The sequence below is a fragment of the Glycine max genome, chromosome 17 (assembly GCF_000004515.6).
Source record: "Glycine max cultivar Williams 82 chromosome 17, Glycine_max_v4.0, whole genome shotgun sequence".
Taxonomy (NCBI): domain Eukaryota; kingdom Viridiplantae; phylum Streptophyta; class Magnoliopsida; order Fabales; family Fabaceae; genus Glycine; species Glycine max.
The window spans coordinates 1,947,899-1,969,919 of NC_038253.2; the positions used below are offsets into that span (position 1 = coordinate 1,947,899).

General features: G+C 33.8%; 2 protein-coding genes across 3 annotated transcripts; one reads left to right on the top strand and one right to left on the bottom strand.

The window, feature by feature from the left end:
* The first annotated feature begins 745 nt into the window (after positions 1–745).
* LOC100780736 (probable histone-arginine methyltransferase 1.3) lies at positions 746–9,015 on the top strand. Of its 2 annotated transcripts, none has more exons than XM_003550228.4 (15): positions 746–1,167; positions 1,454–1,516; positions 1,724–1,826; positions 3,748–3,891; positions 3,985–4,088; positions 4,239–4,337; positions 4,429–4,498; positions 4,687–4,783; positions 5,495–5,549; positions 6,295–6,378; positions 6,849–6,926; positions 7,380–7,483; positions 7,588–7,760; positions 7,843–7,994; positions 8,570–9,015. In XM_003550228.4, the coding sequence occupies exons 1-15, from the start codon at positions 988–990 to the stop codon at positions 8,669–8,671; spliced, it is 1,608 nt and encodes a 535-aa protein (XP_003550276.1). In that variant the 5' UTR covers positions 746–987; the 3' UTR covers positions 8,672–9,015. The 2 variants fall into 2 exon arrangements, with proteins under 2 accessions (XP_003550276.1, XP_006600356.1); XM_006600293.3 differs by having other exon boundaries at positions 8,591–9,015.
* A 1,344-nt stretch (positions 9,016–10,359) lies between these two features.
* On the bottom strand, positions 10,360–21,679 carry LOC100783252 (isoleucine--tRNA ligase, chloroplastic/mitochondrial). Its single transcript, XM_006600294.4, has 22 exons — positions 21,414–21,679; positions 20,659–20,854; positions 20,423–20,577; positions 20,241–20,342; positions 20,008–20,077; positions 18,036–18,148; positions 17,819–17,887; positions 17,403–17,510; positions 17,033–17,180; positions 15,765–15,996; positions 14,948–15,234; positions 14,725–14,861; positions 14,448–14,595; positions 14,065–14,196; positions 13,587–13,715; positions 12,878–13,005; positions 12,602–12,766; positions 12,322–12,447; positions 11,951–12,024; positions 11,579–11,828; positions 10,957–11,136; positions 10,360–10,732 (listed from the first exon to the last, which is right to left on the bottom strand). Exons 1-22 carry the CDS (start codon positions 21,501–21,503, stop codon positions 10,490–10,492), a joined length of 3,282 nt encoding a protein of 1,093 aa, XP_006600357.1. The 5' UTR covers positions 21,504–21,679; the 3' UTR covers positions 10,360–10,489.
* Between the last annotated feature and the right edge of the window lie 342 nt (positions 21,680–22,021).

A 22,021-nucleotide genomic window follows, 5' to 3' on the forward strand; every position in this document is an offset into this window, starting at 1 on the left:
ACCATGCATAGTTAGATACCAATAGCAATGGAAAGCACCGAAATTTTGTCCTAAAGAATATCCTCCTAGTATTGTTAAGTTTTTTACTTGGGTTTCACATTTTCATCTTTTTGAAGGTGAAATATCTTGAAAATTATAATGGCCGAAAAATCATTGAATAGTCAAGTATATGCATTTAATAGAACTTATTGTAAACGATACAAGATAAACTTCTATTTTTAAATTATTATTTGTCAAAATTAAACTCTTAACTATCATAGTTGAAATTAACGGAAAATTTAATTAAATAAATGTACACTATTTAGAATTGGTATTATGAATTATTCAAAAGATAATTGTGAATTAATTATATCCGGAACTTGAGCGTCCTCGACAAGTCTGTGTACAGTGTCATAACCCCACGAGAATCAAGGCAGCGAATAGCCGTAAATCGGGAAAATCTTGTTTGTTGCGAAACATCATCAGATGCAAAACACTTACTCCGGAACAAGAAAAAACAAAAAAGAAAAAGAAAAAGAGTGAATAGAAAAAAGCATAGAGATTCGACACCAAAGGGTTAGTTGCATTTCATTAAACAAAAAATACATCCAAAATAATTTTTAACATAATAAATAAATAAATCACTAAATCACTTACTGTCAACTGCTGAATCCCTTTCTTCAGCGGAAAAACTCCGAATAATTTACATAATAAATTATTAATGTAGTAGTAATAAAAATAAAAAATAAACCCCACCCATGGGCAGAATAAAACCCCCTATATCTGACATAGTAACTCTTCCATACAACATTGAAGAAACCCTCACCTCCTTTGGCGGCTCTCAATTTTTCGAACCCCAAACCCTAGTTTCATTTCGATTTCTTCTCTAATAATTACACTCACACATAGTTTCACGCGTAGTGTTATCATTCATGAACGTATTGTTTGAAAGAAGTTAAGTAAAGAGAGAGTAGTGGGTTGTGGCTCGGTGGAGAAAGTAGTAAAGTAATGGAGGAATCGTTAGGGCAGAAATGGAAGCAGCGAGAGTTCGCTTTGGCATCAGTTTCCGACCTCTCTTCGGCTCCTTCTTCGGCTTCGCCGGGAATTGCTCGCTTCGACTCTGACGGTCTCCAAATTCATCATCAATCTCACCAGATTCCATTCAATGTCGATCCTCGAACTGTTCAGGTCCATTTCACCCCATGCTTCTCTCCTTAGCTATTTGCAATAATAAAAAATGAATCTTTTTAGCTATGATACTATGCTGTGCGTTTTATCTTATTATTCGGCGGCAGGCTTAATTTTGAAATTTTGTTTTTTCTTGTCGTTTCGTTGTTATTTTTCGACCAATTCTAATGCTGCGTTTTGCTTTCTTTATTCACTTAATGGCTAAGCATTCACTGAATTAGATTAGACGAAAATCTTCATTAGGATCTCTTAGTTATTATTGTTTATTTGTGGTTTAACTTAACAGCTATTCAAGGTGAGTCCTGTTCAATCGGTTTGCGTGGTGGAAGGATCTGATGTTGGTAAAAAGGTACGAAGCAGAATCTTTGTGATAAACTATATAGGCTGGAAAATTAATTACAATACTTGTGTACTTGTTGTTTGTGTTCATAAGTGTACAGTGTATACTGGGTTTGCGAGGTACATTTTGTGATATAGGCGTGATATTGCTGTTAAGTAATTCATTGGTTTGTTCCCAAATGCTTATGCATTTTTAACAGTTCTATTTTTGAACCAGACATTGTATTCCAGGGGAGTCACAATCCAGTTTAGAAATGATGAGGAGAGTGCAGCCTTTCATTGTGTAGTCCAACAGTGGAAGAAGGAAGTCAATGCTCAAGGTGCTGCTTTGAAAATTTGTGTAAAACTTGTTGTGGAATGGTCTCTGTCATATGACATTATTCCAATTGTGCATCAGCAAAGGCTTTTTTTTGGTGCTTTCATGTTTTATTATTATTAATTATTTGCTTCAGGTCATGTTTGGTGGTCAGAGTGATATTTATGCACCAACTGACTATTTAGTTAGTTATTAGACCTCCAAAACATGGAATGAACAGGTGTAAGCCTTTTCTTTTACACTGTTTGGTAGAGAGGGAAGAAATGGTGAGAGTGAAAATAGGTAGGTGAAAAAAGAAGAGAGATAAGAAATCAAGTGGAAATATTGGTTGTTTGTTTCAAGAGAAATAATGTGGAAATAAAATTATGAGGTTGTTTGGTTTGAAAGAAAGGAAAATAAAGAAATTAAATCATTACTAAAAAATACCATTTTACCCTTCAAATATGTAAACATTTATTTTTCCGACCGTAGCCCCTATATGGCTTGCCATATAATCAATTATACTATCAGTGTAATCGATTGTATGGCTCCTCTCCTTATAATTGATTAGACGGAAGTATAATCTATTTGGTAGAAATTGCAAGAAATCAATTAAGGAAGTTAATAATAAGAGATTATTTTGTCCTTTTGTTTTATCATAAGCAAGATTTGTATCTTATACTGCCCAAGCTTTATAAGCTCTACTTAAGCCATATCTCTAGTTGATGTGGGACTAACCACCACCTTGTAGGTTGCAATTAAGGCAACCCCCAAAGATGCTGCAGCTAAGGCATGTTAGGGGTAGGGAATTGACATGTTCTTCCATAGAAGTCAGGCAGCTAGTAGACCACCTCAGTGAGCAAGCCAGGGAGGTGGCCAGTGAAATTTCAATGGGAAGAACACCCATAGCTTTTGCAATGTGGATGGCTAGGCTAACACTAGCATTCACTATCTCCATTGCACTTGCTCAAAAGGTAGGAAGGCTTTGATATCATCTTAGAATTTGGGCTTAAGGCCTAATTCAACCACACAAAACCGGCTTATAAGGTGAGTACTACCCAAGCTTTATAAGCTATACTGAAGGCATATCTGTAGTCAATGTGAGACTAACCACCACCTTTGAGGTTGCAATTAAGGCAACCCCAAAGAGGCCACAACTAAGGTGGGCTAGGGGCGACCACAATTAAGGCAAATTTTCAACAAATCTCAATAAGCTAACACACTTCCATGCTATTTCTTCGCATATGAGAGTGGAAATATACTCATGTGGGCCCCACTGTTTTTAAAAAAAAATCTCTCCTCTGTATTCTCGCTTAACCAAACGAGTGAAATTTGCTGCCTCACACCTATTTCTCTTCCTCTTCGCCATTTCTTTACTATTTCATACATACCAAACAAAGTGTTAATGTATTAATCTTATTCAAAAACCTTTTTCCTTCATCATATTTGTAACTTGTCTGCTGGTTAAACAAATTCTCTTCTTTCATGCACTGATTAATTTGGAAGTTGATCTTTAGCAAACTCAACAAATTTTATTAGGCTAGTGAAACCTTGTTTGATGCCAAATATTGATGTTTAAAAGAGGAACTGAGATATTTTTATTTTATTTTATTAGTTAAGGGTAAAGAAATTTCATATTGCAGTAATTCTCATGCTATATTGGATGATGTTACCTTTACTATTTTCTATGTAGTGTTGAGTGTTAGTTTTCCAGTTTTCCTTAATGTTGCTGGCACCTAAATTGTTATTTGGACAACTCATCCTCCTGCCAAACATTTCTGTTGATTATATTTTTTTTAATTTTAAACATGGATTATGATCATGGAGGTCCTTTTATTTTACTTGTTCTTTTAAGGTCCTTTTCACTCCATTCAGCACTCTTGTTTCTTTTTCTTTTTCAGTAAAGCATGATATTGTTTAATTTTATATTTATTTTTTTAATCCAGAAGGAAATGTACGAAATGGAACTATTACAACTTCCAAAAGCAAATTTGATGAAAAGATAGAGTCATCATCTGCAAAAATGTATTTTCATTATTATGGACAACTTCTGCATCAGCAAAATATGCTGCAGGACTATGTGCGGACAGGTTATACTTTGTGTTCTAGTGGTCCTCATTTTGTTTGAGAATTCTTCCTATATGTGTTACCTTGATCTGACAAATTAGCTAATATTGTTTCAGGGACCTATCATGCTGCTGTTCTTGAGAACCGTGCTGATTTCATTGGTCGTGTTGTAGTTGATGTGGGTGCTGGTAGTGGTATTTTGTCATTATTTGCTGCTCAAGTAAGCTAAGCACATTAATTGGGCATTAAGTCTATTTGTAGCATATGATGATACGTGTCATTGTTTGATTTCTTACTTAATGAAAGTTCTTGGTGTTTCCTTTCCCCCTACAATTAGAGCCTTTTCTAAGTTTTTGGCGTTCACTTTTAGGCTGGTGCAAAGCATGTTTATGCTGTGGAAGCATCTGAAATGGCAGAATATGCGCGGAAACTTATAGCTGGAAACCCAACACTGGCTCAACGAATTACAGTGAGATCTGTCTCCTAGTTTTTTGCTATAATTGTTATTTATTGGGTATCTTATTATTCATAGAGTTGTTTTGTTTAATAATTATATATAGGTGATCAAAGGCAAAGTTGAGGATGTTGAATTGCCAGAGAAAGCAGATATTCTGATCTCTGAGCCCATGGGTAAGCTCATTTTCTACTTCCTTCCAGCAAACTTGTAAATAATGCCGATTTTCAATGTATAATTTATATATGTATCTATATTGTCAAATATGTTTTGTTTTTGCTATCTCTAGTGGATAGTTAAGTTGTAGCATGGCATGCTGAAGTTCCACTCTTTTATTGGTTGGACAAATTTCTTTGTTATGCAGGCACCTTGTTAGTCAATGAAAGAATGCTGGAGTCTTATGTCATTGCCAGAGATAGGTTTCTCGTTCCTACTGGGAAAATGTTTCCAGGTGTGGGAAGGTAAATTATCACCCTTTTCTGTCTTTCTTTGAGCCTCTAGCATGTGACAATATTAAATGTGATTATGACAAAATGATTCTACTGAGGTAAGTTATTGGCAAATAATTCTCTCTGCTTATTCAAAGTGACATTTCTATTTAAATTTATTTGTAACCCTAACATCTATTGACGTATTAACAACTTTTATAAATGGTAACATCCATTGCTATTTTAATGACAGTTCACAATAGTATCAAGTACATTATGTTTAAAAAACGTGTCATTCAAGTTTTACACCAACGTTTTGTTTGAATAATTGAGTCAAATATGAATTTTCAAGGTCTAGCTGCTTGCTTGCTCAGAATGATAGATATATGATACATTGTTCAATTTCAAATGATATAGGATTTTGGGTGCATTTGGATAAACTTTAAAAAAACGTTTCTATGATTTGACTTTATTTTCATAAGCCATTCTTTGCAACTTATGAGAAATGAAAAAAGCAGTAAAACTTTTTTTGTTTTAAAAAAATCCTGAACTAACTTCTTTAATAGTCAAAATTATTTTAAACTTAATTATCATAAAATTCTCTAAACTTTTTTTTGAATTAAGAACATTTTTCCTTAAAAAAATGAACATGCCCTTTAAAGCATTCAGTTTTTCTTCTAAATGCTTCTAATCATCTAATTATTTTATTGTCTTCTCCTAACCTTGAATTTATTACTGGTGTAGGATTCACATGGCACCTTTCACTGATGAATATTTGTTTATTGAAATTGCTAATAAGGTGTGTAATTAATGCATGCTTGTGTTTATTTTTCTAGATGAGTGTCTCTCTATGTCTGCATTCTCCCTCACAGACATTTTGTTTTATAGCTCATACTTCAGATAAGTGTGCGTGTGTGTTTATTATCTGTTTCTTGAAATTACGTTGCATAATTGTTTGCACATGCTTGTTCAGACACCCCCACATTTTTTTTCAATATCTTATATTTATACAGTTTTAAAAGCAGTGTTATCATTGATGGATGGTGGAGTATGGCAGAAGGATAACATTTGGCCACATAAACACACCATTGCGGCCTATGGCGCTGCCATAGCCTCCCTTCACATATTGCTAATGGCGGTTGGCAAAAAATCCACCATGCCATTCTGCCAAGGCAGCCATGGTGCCACTATTTAACAACAATGTTTTAAAGGATTGTTTTACCATCTGGAATTGGCATCACGATATAATGATGAAAGAGGCTGTAAAAGTATTCATAGGATTACAAAGAAGCCAGTCTGGAGTTTCTCTTAACTGAGCTTTGCTTCAGTTGTCCAGTTAAACAGATTTCACTGATATTCATCTATGATTCCTTACACTAAAGGGGGATTAGAAAAAAAAAAACAGCAAATTTGCATCATGGTGTAAAGCATCATAGTGATTATTGTTAAGTGGAAATTTGCTGTTTTCTGCCTGTTCCTTTCTCTGTCTCTGTAATCTATATACTCCTTTTCTTCTTTTTAACTCATTATTTGTTGTTGTTCAGGCCCTGTTTTGGCAGCAGCAAAACTATTATGGTGTTGATTTAACACCCCTACATGGGACTGCATTTCAAGGATACTTTTCTCAGGTATCATATGTTTTCTGAAATTTATTGAAGGTTACTATACAGTAGGCTGGATTACAGTGTGAAATGATTGTTTTAGGGGAGGATCCCTCCTTGAACAGGGAAAAGTTTAAATGTGATACTTTCTTTTCTCATGCTATTATGTGTAACAAATTAAAATTTTGCTTCCATTTTTACCTTTTTAATGTCTGATTACTTGCAAGCTTATGGATTTTATAAGAAATTATGACTGTTATGATTTATTCAGATGAGAATGATGCAGACTTAGAAATGCACGGTTGTGGTTTGAATTGGCAAACAGAAATAGGTCTAGATATGAAAAGATTTGTTAGCCACTATTGCCTTCAGCCATTAGGGATATATTTTTAATGTTGTGTAGTACTTGTATACTCTGTTGGTTTATTGCCATTAATTTGGCCTGTTAATAAAAATAATTATGTCACTAATGGGGTCTTTCTGTTTCCTCCATAAAGCCTGTGGTGGATGCTTTTGATCCAAGATTGTTAATAGCTCCTTCAATGTTCCATGTGATAGACTTCACCAAAATAAAGGTAAGAATCCATGAATCACCTTTCCTTTGTTTAAAGTCAATTTTATTTTCTGAGATTGTTTCATTTTGTTAGGGTCCTGTTGGTTCTGGTAAATTGCACTCTGATCAAACAAGCTGATTTATTTTGATTGCATCCAATTTTCCATTTAATCAATTTCTTTTAATGCGAACACTCTTCCTTTTTGAAACCCTTTTAATAGAAGTCCCAGTCATCTGATAGCTTGTAATTGTTTCTTGAGTTGTTCCCTGGAAGAAGAAATTCTTTGAAACTAAATAAAGAGGCATGCATTTTTCTGGTTATGAATCATTGTTTTATACAAATAGTATACTTTTGGCCAAAGACTTAGTTGTGTAATGTGTGCATTCCTTTTGTTTTTATTCTATTCTTTCAATGCTTGAAGTAAAGTTGACTATGATTTTTTGACCACTGACCAGATCACTTTCTACTCTGTAGGAGGAAGAACTGTATGAAATTGATATTCCTCTGAGATTCATAGCCTCTGTGGGCACCAGAGTGCATGGGTTGGCATGTTGGTTTGATGTGCTATTCAATGGAAGGTACACATTCCTCTTTATTAATAAGGTCTAGCCTGCTTTTTATTTAGAAGGTTCGGTCACTGTTCTGATCTGTTGATTTTTCTGTAATTATTACAAATCTGCAGTACTGTGCAAAGGTGGCTTACCACTGCTCCTGGGTCACCGACAACCCATTGGTACCAGTTGCGCTGTGTTCTCTCTCAGCCAATTTATGTCATGGCAGGACAAGAAATTACTGGCAGGCTTCACTTGATTGCCCACAATGCACAAAGCTATACAATATACTTAACACTGTCAGGTTGGTAATCTCTCTTTTCTTTTTCTTATTATTGCTACACTTGCACAATCATGTTAATGAGCAAAATCTCTATTTGCATTAGCTAAAATGTGGGGTCCTGGTGCTGAACAAGGAGGAATTCTTCAAACATCATCCTGTAAACTTGATCTGAAAGAACCTTACTATAGAATGTCTCAACCGCAAGCTTATGCATTAGCTCAAGATCAGCAACCTCAACCACTTATACAAACACAGGTATTGAAGTTATGGTCTCATCTGTCTGTTTCCATGCTCACTTTGTGAGTTGAAATTCAGAAAAATTTGAAGCTTGAAAAAGCTTTTTTTTTTTTTTTTGTATTCAGAGTTTTTCAGATTAAATTTAGTGTAGAATACAGAAAGGATGACAAAGTAGGAAATCTTAATAAGTATATTTTTGGTCTTTTGACTAAAGTATTCTTATAGACATTACTAGGAGACTAATCCTTCACGTATGTGTAACTATTTAGTATTTACTAACCAAGAAGCCCAACAACTTTTCTCCAGATTTGAATATTTGTCTTCAATTTAGAGAGAATTAATCAAAGTCAGAAATAATTGTTATTTCATTTTCAAAAATGATTTAATGGTTAACTAGCCAGAACATGCAAAATTGGAAATTGCCCACATAAGAAAATGAAACAGAATCTTGGCTATTCCCATGTTGGCTCCCTAGGACAGCTAGTCTATTGGATCAATTGCCTCAATGATTTAACAGCAATCCAATCTTGGGTTTTATTGTTTTTAATATATTTTTGCTGTTTGTGTTGTCAAACAATGACTTTCTTTGACAGGATATACATATTCAATCTCAGGATTTGGATGAACCAGAAATAGTGCAACAGCCTTTGCCTAATTCATGTGCTCAGATTGATTCACTGATGCGGAATGTTTAACTCCTAACCCAAATTTCTGTTTGTAACATGAATTTACCATGCTGCAGCAAGTTGGGGGCCGTTTGTCTGTATTTGGACATTCCCCCTTGCCTGTAAATTATCAACATTGTTTTCTATTGCGGGTGATTGTGACCCATTCACTCGATTTCGTATTTTAACCAACATGAGCTAAAATTTGCCCTTGTAAGATGATCAACTTTGCAGAGAATGAGGACCCGTCGTAAACATACTCTCTGCTTGTACTCTAGTGATTGAAAATAGATCATTGGGCTAATTAAAGCCATGTTTTTCAATGTATGATTATTTGTTAATTTATGAATTGGAAATCAGGTTTTTATTGGAAATTCATTAAAGGTACTTTTGTTTTTTTAGTTTTATATTTTAATGTCTTTGGCTCTCAAATTTCACTTAAAAAGCATTTGTGCAAAAAGATGAAAACATATTTTTGAAGTCTACCTGCATAACTTTTTGAAGTGGATCAATCAAGTCTTGTATAGGTAAGCCATGGTGTTCGACAGAAATTGGGCAATAAAAATTGAAATGTTTGTCCGAAATTATTACATGTATTTGGAATAAATTTATCAGTTTGGATGGGGAATTTTTAGAGAGGAATTTACTTTGTTAGGGAATTTCAAATGTTATAGAAGAATTTATTGATGGGATGGGAAATTTAAAAAATTCTAGTTATTTGTGAAAGTATTTTGATTACTTAAAATCGTAGAATTTTAAAATCTACCAAAAAAGTAAGAATTTAAAATTCTTTATGCTCACTCTTCTCCATCTCCTCTCTTGTCTCTCGATCAATACTGACATTACATTATCTGTATTTTTAATTATTAATTATTATTGTCTAATATTAAAATCATTTTCAAATAATCAAATATTTAAAAATTAGCTAATTTTTATTTCAATAAATTTTCATTGAAAATAAAAATTTACATTATGGTGAAAATTGAATTGTCTCGTCTAAATAGAATTTGAAATTTTAAAAATTTGAATTAACTTATCCAAGCAAAATTTGAAACATGAAGGAGTTTTAAATTAAAAAAAATTAAATTTCAAGCATTTAGTTTCCTAAATAAATTCCTCATCCAAATGCATCCTTAGTGAAATTTGTACTAATTAGCATATCTTTTCTTTTGACCTTGATGAATTGGCTCTCCTTTAATCTTCACAATAATATTAGACGCAACGACAATCTGTATGCAACTAGGGCAGTTCCTGTGTACTTTAACAGAGAGAGAGAGATAATAAAATATTCAAATAAATTATGTGCGGACACGTGGATGAGAAAATGGAGATCGGATGGTCTTAATAAAATCATTGACGATACGAACAGAGATTAGCAGATTAATTCGTACAGCATTTTAAGGTAAATCTGTTCCTGACAAGTTAGCCTCAGTGCCTCACCCCCATAAAAATGCAGGAATTGGTTTGAATATTTCTCCCAACGGCAGTCACCCTTTTTATTCGATAGAATGACGTGTCCCTTTTTCCCTAAAGTGGTTTAGTTTTTTTGGTTATTCCCACTATGTTGACCTAAACACACCCAAAAAATAAATAAATAAGTTGAAGTTCAAATGAAATTACGTGTACAATCAATTGCTCAGTGCCATAGAATATTATTTATTCAATTTGTTCTAAAATTTTCCTATAAAAATGTTCTAAAATGACATACCAGATGATTATTGAACAAAAAATGACATTTTGGAATAAATAACTCAGTGGCATACAAGTTATTTTTATTTTTTAATACATAATGCCAGACAGTAGTGAACAAAAAATGATATTTTGGAATTCAAACTTTGCTTCTAAAATTTAACTGACTGCTGCTACTTGAGGGGGCATCTGAACAGCAACAACATCGTGGCAGCGGCTGCAGAGGGTAGGGTGGTCCAAAAATGAACCAACCTGCTCTGAATAATTCCAGCATCTTTCACACTTGGAACCCACAGCACGAGATATGCCAATCCAGATTTTGTTCTTCCCTTGAATTAGGCATTCACCACTATATGGTATATTTACAATTTGTTCGTCGTCCAATGAGGGAAGAATCTCAGCCTGCACATTATCAATCAGATCACAAGATCATTATATATATTCTGTCGTGCCATTATTTGTGCCTCAAGGCTCAATATGTAAGAATTGCTATATCAAAACACGAATCCTAATCTGATAGGCCATGGGCAAGATTTTAATACTCCCAGCATCCCCTTAAAGATTGCATTTTTCAATTTCCATGATCTTCAAGTCATTTACTGAGAGTGAAATGACTATAGACATACCTGAGATGTTATGAGTAGACGCCGCAATGTATCAGCATCATTTTTGGCTGCACTTAGTTCACATAATTGGGATGCCAGGCGGGCATCAGATGTATAGATATGAACCCTTGCATCTAAACTGGCCCCAATTAGTTTGCCTGTTCGAGCAACTTCCAAGACTCTATTTACTTCTGTTCTCAGCTGGCAAAAGAAGTTTTCATTAAGTAATAAGCACTAGCTTAAAACAAATATCTGATGTGATTAATTTCATAATTGTATAACTTTGCAGGGAGAAAGAAAACGACACTGAATTTAACCGATAAAAAAGTAAAAAGGAAAATCACGGTGGTCACATTTTTTACAGGAATAACCAAATCATACGACCCTCTGAAATTTCACATTTTTATGGCAGTATAAGTATATTCTTTAATTTTCTGTCCATCATGTTTACATCCTTATATGATGTTGATAGCTATTGCTACACTTTGTATTTTGATCATTTTGAGGTGACTATGTAGCCATGCTCTTATTTATCTTTTTCATGGCCAGCAGGACTATCCTTCTTACTTTTCTGTCATTAACAACTTTGAAACATTGATTCAGATTTACATCAGCTTATCTTGAAATCTGACATAGAGAGTACCTCAAGAATATTCTCCCAGAAATTAATTTCTTCAACAGGGAGGGCAAGCCTTCTTTCATTCGAGATGGGCCATCTAGATTCAAATACATATTCAGCAATAGAACCATCTTGAGTTATATACTGAAAAGGAAGATTCTGCCACACATCCTCAGCTAAATGGGGCAATATTGGTGCTATTATTCTCACAATGGAAAGGAGATGAGCTGCAAGAACTGTTTGGCAACTTTTCCTCGTATAACTTGTTGATCCACTGCATATTTTAAGATTATAGATATGTTATGGAATTAAACAGAAACAATTAAGAAAATGCAAAACAGGTTTCTATTCCTTGATGCCATAAAAGGAAAGAAAACATTAAGCAGAGAAACTTACCCAACATAAAGTCGATCCTTGGCAACATCAAAATAGAAATTTGACAGGTCAACAATAACAAACCTCTGCAAAATCTGAGAATGAAAGGCAAAAATGTGAATTTTGAAAATTAAACAATTAAATTAGAAAATTTCTGCCAAAATGAATGACATGCTTAAGCAAACAAAAGTTAGATATAAAGACTTCCCATGTCACAAACTTGCCAAGCGTATAAAGCTATTATGAGCACTGGTTTCCTAAATGAACCCTATGCTCTGGTTTTCCCCCTTTCATCCCAAATATCACCACCACGAAGTCATCATGAAATTTAAGCGTTGCATTAACACACATTACAAATGCAGAAAATGTTTCATCAAGATACAAAAAAATACCTGAAATATTTTAAAAAACTGGTAATTTTCATAATTTCCTTGAATGGCTTTTACAACATTTTCAAGCTGAAAAAGTGCATGTTGATCGATCCTCGGAAGTTCATGGTATGGAACAGTGTATTCTGTCTGTCAATGAAACATGAACAGAGATATGACATAGTGGGAAAAATATATAAGCAGAGACAAGCAAAGATAAATGTGACAATATTATAACATAACCAGGTGACAATAGGCAGTAACTTTGGACAAAGAAAAAGAGTAGTCATCCATTCAAACTTACTTTCCAATCATGAAGATTTGCCAAGAGGTATCTCAAAGTTCCTCGCAACTTTCTGTAAACCTCAGACATTTGCCGAAGAATCTGTGGGCCAATCATCACATCACTTGTATAATCTACACTAGAAACCCAGAGTCGGAGGACATCAGCTCCATATGCAGGTGATTCCTGTGAATAAGGCAGGAAAAACCCCTTGAGCCATGGCTTTGATAAAAGGGAAATGATAATTTGATACAAATCCAAGACCAATTTAGTTGATGATACATCAACATTACTAACCCTTTGATTTTTACTTCCTTCAATCACTAAACGTGGATCCACAACATTACCCAAAGACTTGCTCATTTTTAAGCCTTTCTCATCCAATACAAATCCATGTGTTAAAACACTCAAATATGGAGCCTTCCCTGTATCAGACAAGAATGACAATTTTATAGCATCTATGATAGAATACTAATTGATAAACTCTCAAAATACAACACAGAATAAAGAAAGTCATACATAATACTACAATACACCTGTTACCCCAGAGATAAAAGTCTTTTACAGAGAGTATTCTCTGCCACTACATACCGTGAATAACAACAGACTATCCTAATTACACACCCTACTATTAGATATAATCCTAATACATAAATGTCATCAGTTATTTTGTATGAATAACTGTCATCATGCAGTTTCTAATACAGAACTAATGTAGAATTACTTATAAAAAAAAAAGTTGTATCATAACACATATATTCCTAATAATAAATGCCTTCAGTTCCCATTAATTTATAAACATATGAAGATGTTCACAACCACAAAACCTTGAACACAAGTAAGCATGCATATATCTACAGGTATTACCAGTTGAATTATATAATATGAACAAACAAATACATAAGCTAATGGTGTTGTGCATGTAACTTCTTTGTTGCCTTACCAAAGAAAGGGATAAATTAGTTAAAGATAATCAATGTAATGAAAAAGTCAAGTTGCCTATTACCTTTTGTAGCTACACTTGTTAACAATGAACTCTGAAACCACCCTCGATGTTGATCTGTTCCTTCGAGATACAAGTCTGCAGGATAACTAAGGGAATCTCTTTTTCCCAAGACTGCAGCCCAGGAGGAACCTGAAGTTAGAAGTAAACAGCCAAAACAAATCATCAGCATTATCTCAGGTAGCTGAGGGTCGGGAGTAAGGGAGTAAGGACCCAGGTTAATGTTACTAAGGTCTAAAGAGCAATAAGAAAAGAAGGAATATCACCAATGACCAAAAAACTGGATAATCCAGTTATGGGCATGGATCTAAATAAAATCTCAATTATATTAAACATGTACAGTAGCAATCACTGACAAATGTATTTAGCGGGTAGTACTATGTAGAGCAGTCCCTGAACACAAAAGTGGAAAAGGAAGTACTTAAGGAGCTCATGAAACCATGCATTTGTGGAAAAACTATTTGACACCAGAATATTGTACCTGAATCAAACCATACATCCATAGTGTCAGTTCCCTTTTCATATTCTGCTGCCTTATCACGATATTTAGTTGGGAGAAGATCCTCTACTGTCATGTACCACCATGCATCACTACCCTTTTGGGCTATGATAGCTGAAAAACTCTCAAATTAAAATAAAAGATAAATTTCAGTATCTATTACCTTCACAGAACAATTTAGATAAGCATAAGCCATTAAACAATTTTAAATATTTGCCACTACATTCAAATATGTAGAATAAATCATTGTTTTGTTCATTAACATTTGAGATGGTACTTGTACCAAAAATAAAAAAGAAAAAGTCTGATAGTTTATACTGTTGAGAATTAAGAAAACAGGAATTTGCCATAATTAGGGCTCTTACATTTGATATGATCAATAGTCTCTTCATTCATAAGAGGTTCTCTAGACTGAAGATGATAAAATACTGGAATGGGAACACCCCATGTCCTTTGTCGTGATATGCACCAATCGGAGCGAATAGAAGTCATTGATGAGATTCTGTTTGCTGCCTAAGCAGTTCATGTAAATCAGCAAAAGACAGCACCAAAATATGATAAGAGGCACATCTATAAGAAAAAAAAAAACATTTTACAAATTAACGGTATTATATAGCAACGGAAAGTTGAAAAATAGTATACCTGAGGTGGAACCCATTTTACATGGCCAATAGCATCCATAGCAGTGTGACGAAATCCCTCCACAGAAGCAAACCATTGCTCTGTTGCTCTAAATATTGTTGGTTTTTTTGTTCGCCAATCATATGGATACTTGTGTTCTGTACCAGGAAAGATGGGAAATGATGATGATATATCAATAGTTAGAATTCTCATGATTGGTTATAGAAAATTAGAAAGAACTTACCATATGATTCTTCCATGATGAGTGAGAGATGTTCATCCAAATATTTTACAACAGCAGTGTTACCTTCACCAAGAACATCAAGCCCACTAAACTGCCCAGCTTCTTCAGTGAATCTTCCATCATCATCTACTGGAGAAAGTATGGGTAGCCCATACTTCTGACCAGTCACATAGTCCTCCTGACCATGTCCAGGAGCTGTATGGACCAGTCCAGTTCCTGTCTCTGTGGTAATATAATCTCCACCAATTACAACAGGACATTCCCTATCATCTACTGGATGGATATACCTGAGACAACAACATATACCCTCAGCGTAAAGTTTTCTTCCCCTATTATTGTACTCCACCCAATCCAAAATGACTGTTGTTTAAGGTTTTTCATGTAGATTAAGAAAAACAAGTATTACAAGACAATAGTATTTATTAGGGGAAATTTTACTAAAATATCCTTACTCTCTACAATATTTATTAGAGGGCAAAATAGGAATAGATGTTTTAATATCTCATTGAAATTTGAAAACTGAAAAAATAGTAAATATTGAATTTTTTTAATGCCTAAACATCAATCAATTTGGAATGGAGGGAGTAAAAGGTAAAAGGATTATTAATGTAAGCACCCAAGCACTTGGTGAACCCACCCTTAAAAGCTAGTTGTTAAGGGGGGAGAACCAAGCACTTAAATACTACTCTATGTGGGACTTGGGCACCCCTTAATACCCAAGTCCCTATCAATTAACATGCAAAATTATGGAAACAAGTAACAGAAATAAAAAAGGAAGTAAAAGAAAGTAATTATTCATTTTCATACTTCCAACAACCTGTAGTTTTCCAACTCTGAACCCAATTGTCTTGTCTTGACAACAAGCTTCACACCCCATTTTGCCTCTAAACTTGGCACAAGCTCTGAAGCAACAATGAGAAACGGCAACTTCTCATCCTTCAAAACAAGTCCAAGCCCTTTCTTTTTATTTCCACCAGATGAAGGGTCAGGCTCTGGTAATGACTTTATTTCAACAACAGCATATTCAAGCTTAGGATTCACCGCAACAGCTGAGCATAGAGGAGCAGAAAGCAGATAAAAAAGAGAAAGAGTGACATATGACAATTAAATTTAAAACATTTAAGAACAAAAAAGAGTTAAATCTTTGAGTACTTATAGCATGTTTGGAAAACCGTTTGGATACACATAAACACCTGTTCAATGCCAATGACAAAAAATTTCCTTCTGTTTGCTGCATTGGAATGTGTAAACGTCATTTTGCAGCATTCCAAACAGATTTCCAAACATGCTCTTACTACTTAACCATTATGTCCTACAATTGAAAAATAATTTTAGCTACGTTATCATCCACATATGCAGAAATGATGTTTTCAGAGAGAAGATGTATTCAAACAACTTTGTTCTCTTTTTTCTCGTTTAGCATACATAGTATACAAGTTCTGCCAGAAAAGGAGCTACTGCCTTGCCTTGTTGAAATTATAGGGATTTAAGGAAAGGAATCTGAGTAATAGAATATAATATCAATAATTCAATATACAGTGTATAATGATGTTTTACAAAGGCAATGCACTAACCCCTGTTTTCACTAATACTAGACTCTTAATCCTAATTAAATATGAAAACAAATAATGATATATAGTGAAATATGAAACCACTTCTCCAAGAATACGTGAGGCTCGAAAATATTGATACATAACGAAATTAAGAGAAATTTTCAAGATATTCTAACATGTCTAAAGTCTGCTTCAGTAAAGTCTCAATTGTAAAGAATAATACATTATAATTTCATGCACCAAATAGTTAACAAGAACTAATCATATACAAAATATTGGCAAAAGGACAATCTGTGTTGACTATAGCATGTTAAGCAGTATGCTGAACTATCATATAAAATGATTCTGATTAAACATGATTAAAAAACCATGGATACAGAAATCAAGAAATATCTGTTTACCACTGAGACTGTGTGAGCGGAATAAGTTTATGGCAGGGAAATTAAAACCACTAAGACAACCATAGGCAATGAAAAAAGATATCCAGAAATAACAAGCTAACATGGAAAATGCAACAAAATATGAAGCATACCTGCATTGGCAGGAATAGTCCAGGGAGTCGTAGTCCATACAGCCAAATACAAATTTGGAAATTCTTGTAATAGGGAACTTGGTGTTAAAGGAGCACTCACAACTCTAAAAATGGCATATATGCTTCTTGAAACATGCTTTTCAGGATACTGCATAGAAATCAAACAAGTAGCAATGTAAATTATCTAAGCCACACCATATCAGGATTTAGAGAAAAACAGGATAGCATGGACATACACAGAGAAATGCAGAAAATTTTTGTATATGTAAAAAATATGCAAGTTCCACACACACTATACACCATATTAGCAACATTAGTAATTACGATTTATAGTTCAAGGCAAGAGGAATAACATAGTATATTATTATACCTCCAACTCAGCCTCAGCAAGTGCTGTCCGTGATGAAGGACTCCAGTGAACAGGTTTTCTGCCTCTGTAGATGTAGCCTTTCAAGGCCATCTGGCCAAATACTTCAATCTAGGAAGTTACAAGTACAAGTTATGAGAACTGTATAACCATAACCAGTACAGTTTGATGTCAAGACCAGAAAAAGCTACAAAACTAAAGCAAAAACAGCATTCTGGTTAGCTATAGAAATTATTTGGTTGGTTTGCTTGATCATTGATAAGGATTCTGTTAAGAGTTGATAGCACAACATTCCTAACTGAATGTAAAGACATAAACTTTCACAACTATATTACATAACAAATAGGGCATTGAAGTGCTGAAATCAATGTTCGATTTTAACACGTGTAAAGGTAAATGAGAAAGGCTGTACCAGCTACCTGGGCTGCTTCATATTCTGGGTTTAGAGTAAGATAAGGATCATTCCAGTCTGCCCATACTCCATAGCGCTGCCAACATTTAGTAACATGCATAAGGTACAAAATTTCCCTACTAATTAATGAAAAATCAATGTGATTTTATTATATAATAAAATAAAAACCACTACAATATAAAGACAAGAAAATCAAAGAGAGAACTGCAAAACAAAGAAGGGACCTTAAAAGATGACATCTGCTTTTTAACAGTTTCTTTGGCAAATTTAGCAGCCTTTGCCCTCAACTTTAATGGTGTGAGCTCATTTCTAGCATTTTGATCCAGTGACTGCAAAACTGAAATAATTCAAAAAAAACCATGAGGAGTATAATAAACAAAAATGATAAAATACAACATAGATTTAAAAAGGATGGCTTATGTAAATCAAAGTAATAAAGGAAATAAGATAATTTTTGGATGGGAATTATCAAAATTCCAAGGAATTTAAAATGAATGGAAATTTAATTGTTTCGTTTCTTTTTAAATTATTTTGTTTGGATAAAAAAAATTCAAATTTCTAGTTTTTAAACTCTTTATTTGGATAAACTAATTCAATTTCCATCATATATAAAATTTCATTTTATTTATTTAAAATTGAGATCTAAATATAACATTCTACCAAAAATAAACATTAGCCAAATTTTAAGGGATTTAAATTTCAAAAAATAGTTTGAAAATTAGAAAATTTTGCAAAAAAAATAAAGGATGACTTATACCATTTTTTTCAAGATAATCAATAACTGAAAAAAATATTAAGTAATCAGTATTTTGATTTCAACATAATTTGTGACTTTGAAAATAATGTTTCATCCAAAAAACAATAATGATAATTTTTTTAATAGGAGTTTAAACTTCTATCTTATCACTAAAAAATATATGTATGTGCTAGTGGAAAGGGATAAGAGAGGTGTGGAAGAGAGAGGGTGAGGGCGGGAGGGAGGGAGGAGCAAGAAAGGGAGAGAGAGAGAGGTGTGCAAGATGGATTAAGCACAAATACCTCTCTTGTTTAAAGTGTCATGGAGTCAGACACATTTCTAACTCTAACACTTACCCAACATGTGTTAGATACTCCTCATTAGGTGTCCAATTAATAAATAAATAAAAATTTATTGGCCTAGACACTTGAGCCGATGCGCCCATATAACTCAGACACTCGAGTCAAAAGCTCCATCTGGATGTATGGACGCTAATATTATTTAAAAAATATTCATTTTATAACTTTCAGAAAATTAAATTTAAAATATAAAATATAAGACATAGCTAGTTAGAGAAGGTGAATAAAATGAATACTTTTTAAGATGTAAAACTTGGAGGTGTTGAATTTGATACCATCTTAGAATTTGGGCTCAAGGCCTAACTAAAACCGACTTGTAAGGTAAGAACCACCCAAGCTTTATAAGCTCTATTTAAATCATTTCTCTAGTCAATGTGGGACAGAACACCACCCTTGAAGCTGCAATTAAGGCATCCCCAAAGAGATTACAAGTAAGGTGAACTAAGGGTGGCCACAATTAAAGTGGCTTTTCCAACAACCATAATAGCTTATAGGGAAATTAAAATCAAGATCACGAAACTCAAACAAATACATTGAACTCTAGCACTCTAAATGTCATATAATAGATGGCAAATCTGTTGACGTATTGAATAAACCCAGACACTTGAGTAACATACCAACAATATTGTTCCCTACTTCCCTCCTTCACACCATATGGCACATGCATAACTCATAAGACTTCACCAATACATTTACAATATGAAAAGAGCTTGCCGCTGCCTTCATGACTATAAGCCAGATCAATTGCCCTTATTTCCAAACAAACACAAGGATAAAAAAATTCTCAAACTAAAATTTGAATTGCTAATAAAAGTTTGAGCTATTTAAAATATATATGTAATGCAAAATCAATTGGTGCAAAAATGTACTTTCTACAACAAAAAGGGTTCGCTTCAATAACATGTACATTTTATTGGCATTTGCAACAACTCCAAATGCATTTATTGATAAAAAACACATTACAGAACTATCTACATACTTCGTGACTTCAACGTTGACATGCGCCAAACATAAAAATGAAGGATCAACACAAGACATTTCTTGAATTCAATATAGAATCAGAACTAGCCACTATCTAGTTATACTAACATTAATACTTGCCTTTTAGTTCAATTGGTAGGCCATGACAATCCCATCCAGGTATGAAGTTAACTTTGTAATTTTGAAGGACCTGCACACAAACAAAAGCAAAATATTCTCAAAATATCAGTGCCTAGTGCCTACTTGAAAATTGTATCAGCAGTTTAGCAAACAAAATATATTGCTGCATGTGTCTGATATAATTAAAACAAAATATGGTTCAAATGTTATATTATGGCACCAATAAAACATACCTTATAACGATTTATAATATCCTTCAAAATTTTATTTAAGGCATGCCCTATGTGAAGATCACCATTGGCATATGGAGGACCATCGTGAAGAATAAAATTTTCCTGATCAAGTAATTTAAAGAAGGTTAATACGTTCATATAACTGGGAGGAATAAAAGCTGAGAGGAAAGTCCAAAACTTACTCCGCTATTTTTCTCAACAACTTTTTTGAATACTTGATTCTCCTCCCAAATTTTCTGAATTTCAGGCTCCCTTACTGAAGAATTAGCTCTCATACCAAATGCTGTCTTGGGAAGATCAACAGTGTGCTTGTATTTGCCATCTTCTTGCTTGATTCCTAAATTAATTAACAGGACAAACAGCAATAGATTAGAGAACAAGGAATAAAATGCAATGCAAGATAGCAAATAGACTCTACCTTCAGAAGCTTTCTTTCCTGCCATCACTGGCCCTCTTGATCTTCGCTTTGAAGCACAAATATTGTCCCTTGAATAAGTACAGTAGTTTGATATGTTCGAGAAAGGTACCACCTTAACTGATGAGATCCCCCAGGAATAAAACAAGTCAATAGAGTTAGTTCTCCTGGAGGAAGAACAAGCTGTTCGTAACAGCACCTGAGAAAGTTAAAAAGCATGTCAACAGAAAGTATGTAGGAGGAGAATACCATTGTAGTACACTACAGATTATTATAGAAGAGAGAGAGTAATCCATCAAACCATCAGATATAAAGAATTAGTAGGTCTTTAGTTTTTACAATCAAACAGAAGTTTACTTGGTACTTGTCTTTAACTACGAACACTCTCAACAGTCAAGGAACAAAGAATCCATTGCCTAATTCACACTTAAATATTTATTCCAACACAATAATTTGAAAAAACTAAAAAAATAAGTTATTCAACAACATTCTTGGGAGCACAGCAACGCAAGCAAGCAACCATATTCCAAACTTTTACGGTGATTTTAAAAGAATGAGAGAAAATTGCAAACACATGACTTTGGTAAAAGCAAAGAACCATTTCAATTTTCACTTAGACAATTCATCGAGCACATCGTGTATCTCGAGCTAAAAGGATAAGAAGGCCGCCCTACACATCCAATGCGTGATTAAAAGGAGAAATTCGATTTCATAGCAAACTGAAGGAAAAGCAAGCGTTGAGTCAGTAGACAGTGTACCCTGTAAGGAGAGGTTTGCGCCATGGAGGATTGCGTTGGTTTGAAATTGAAAGCAGAGGGATTTGAAGTGAGAGACTTGAGAAGAGACATGATGAAAGGAAGAGAGAGGTAGACACCTCAACTAAGCGAGGGAAAAACGAAGACACTCATTCATTCATTCGGATAACTCCAAGTCCAACCTAAGCCTCACTCGCCCCCATTTCTTACTTGCGTTCGTATTTTCGCCAACAACCATTGCTTCTCAAAATACTACTACTAGATAACCTGTTTTAAATTTGTTCTCTCAAAAAAAAAAATGTATTAATTTCATAACAAATTATTGGTTGAATTATCAATTTAGTTCTTAAATTATTTTAAATGATTTAATTCAATTCTTAGATTTTTTAAAGATTTATTTTGATCATTAAATTCTTAAAAATGAATCAATTTAATTCCTAATATTTTAAAAAGTTTAATTTGATCTTCAAATTTTTAAGAACTTGAGAATCAAATAATTTAAGATAACTTGAAGATAATATTTTGGATATATACAATTAATGCAAGTATAAGATTAAGGTGATTCATCTTCTAATCTTACAATTACAATCTTTAGATTCAAGATACTCCCT

Bases quoted from the DNA above. Each gene is read 5' to 3' on its own strand.
- LOC100780736 (XM_003550228.4), top strand. From the start codon at position 988: ATGGAGGAATCGTTAGGGCAGAAATGGAAGCAGCGAGAGTTCGCTTTG. The intron at 4,499-4,686 runs GTAAGCTCATTT...TTTGTTATGCAG, and splicing joins TCTGATCTCTGAGCCCATGG to GCACCTTGTTAGTCAATGAA. The intron at 4,784-5,494 runs GTAAATTATCAC...TTACTGGTGTAG, and splicing joins ATGTTTCCAGGTGTGGGAAG to GATTCACATGGCACCTTTCA.
- LOC100783252 (XM_006600294.4), bottom strand. From the start codon at position 21,503: ATGTCTCTTCTCAAGTCTCTCACTTCAAATCCCTCTGCTTTCAATTTC. The intron at 20,078-20,240 runs GTATGTTTTATT...GTTTGTGTGCAG, and splicing joins ATATTATAAATCGTTATAAG to GTCCTTCAAAATTACAAAGT. The intron at 11,137-11,578 runs GTACTCTCTATG...TTCTTTTGCCAG, and splicing joins TCTGGGAGAATATTCTTGAG to CTGAGAACAGAAGTAAATAG.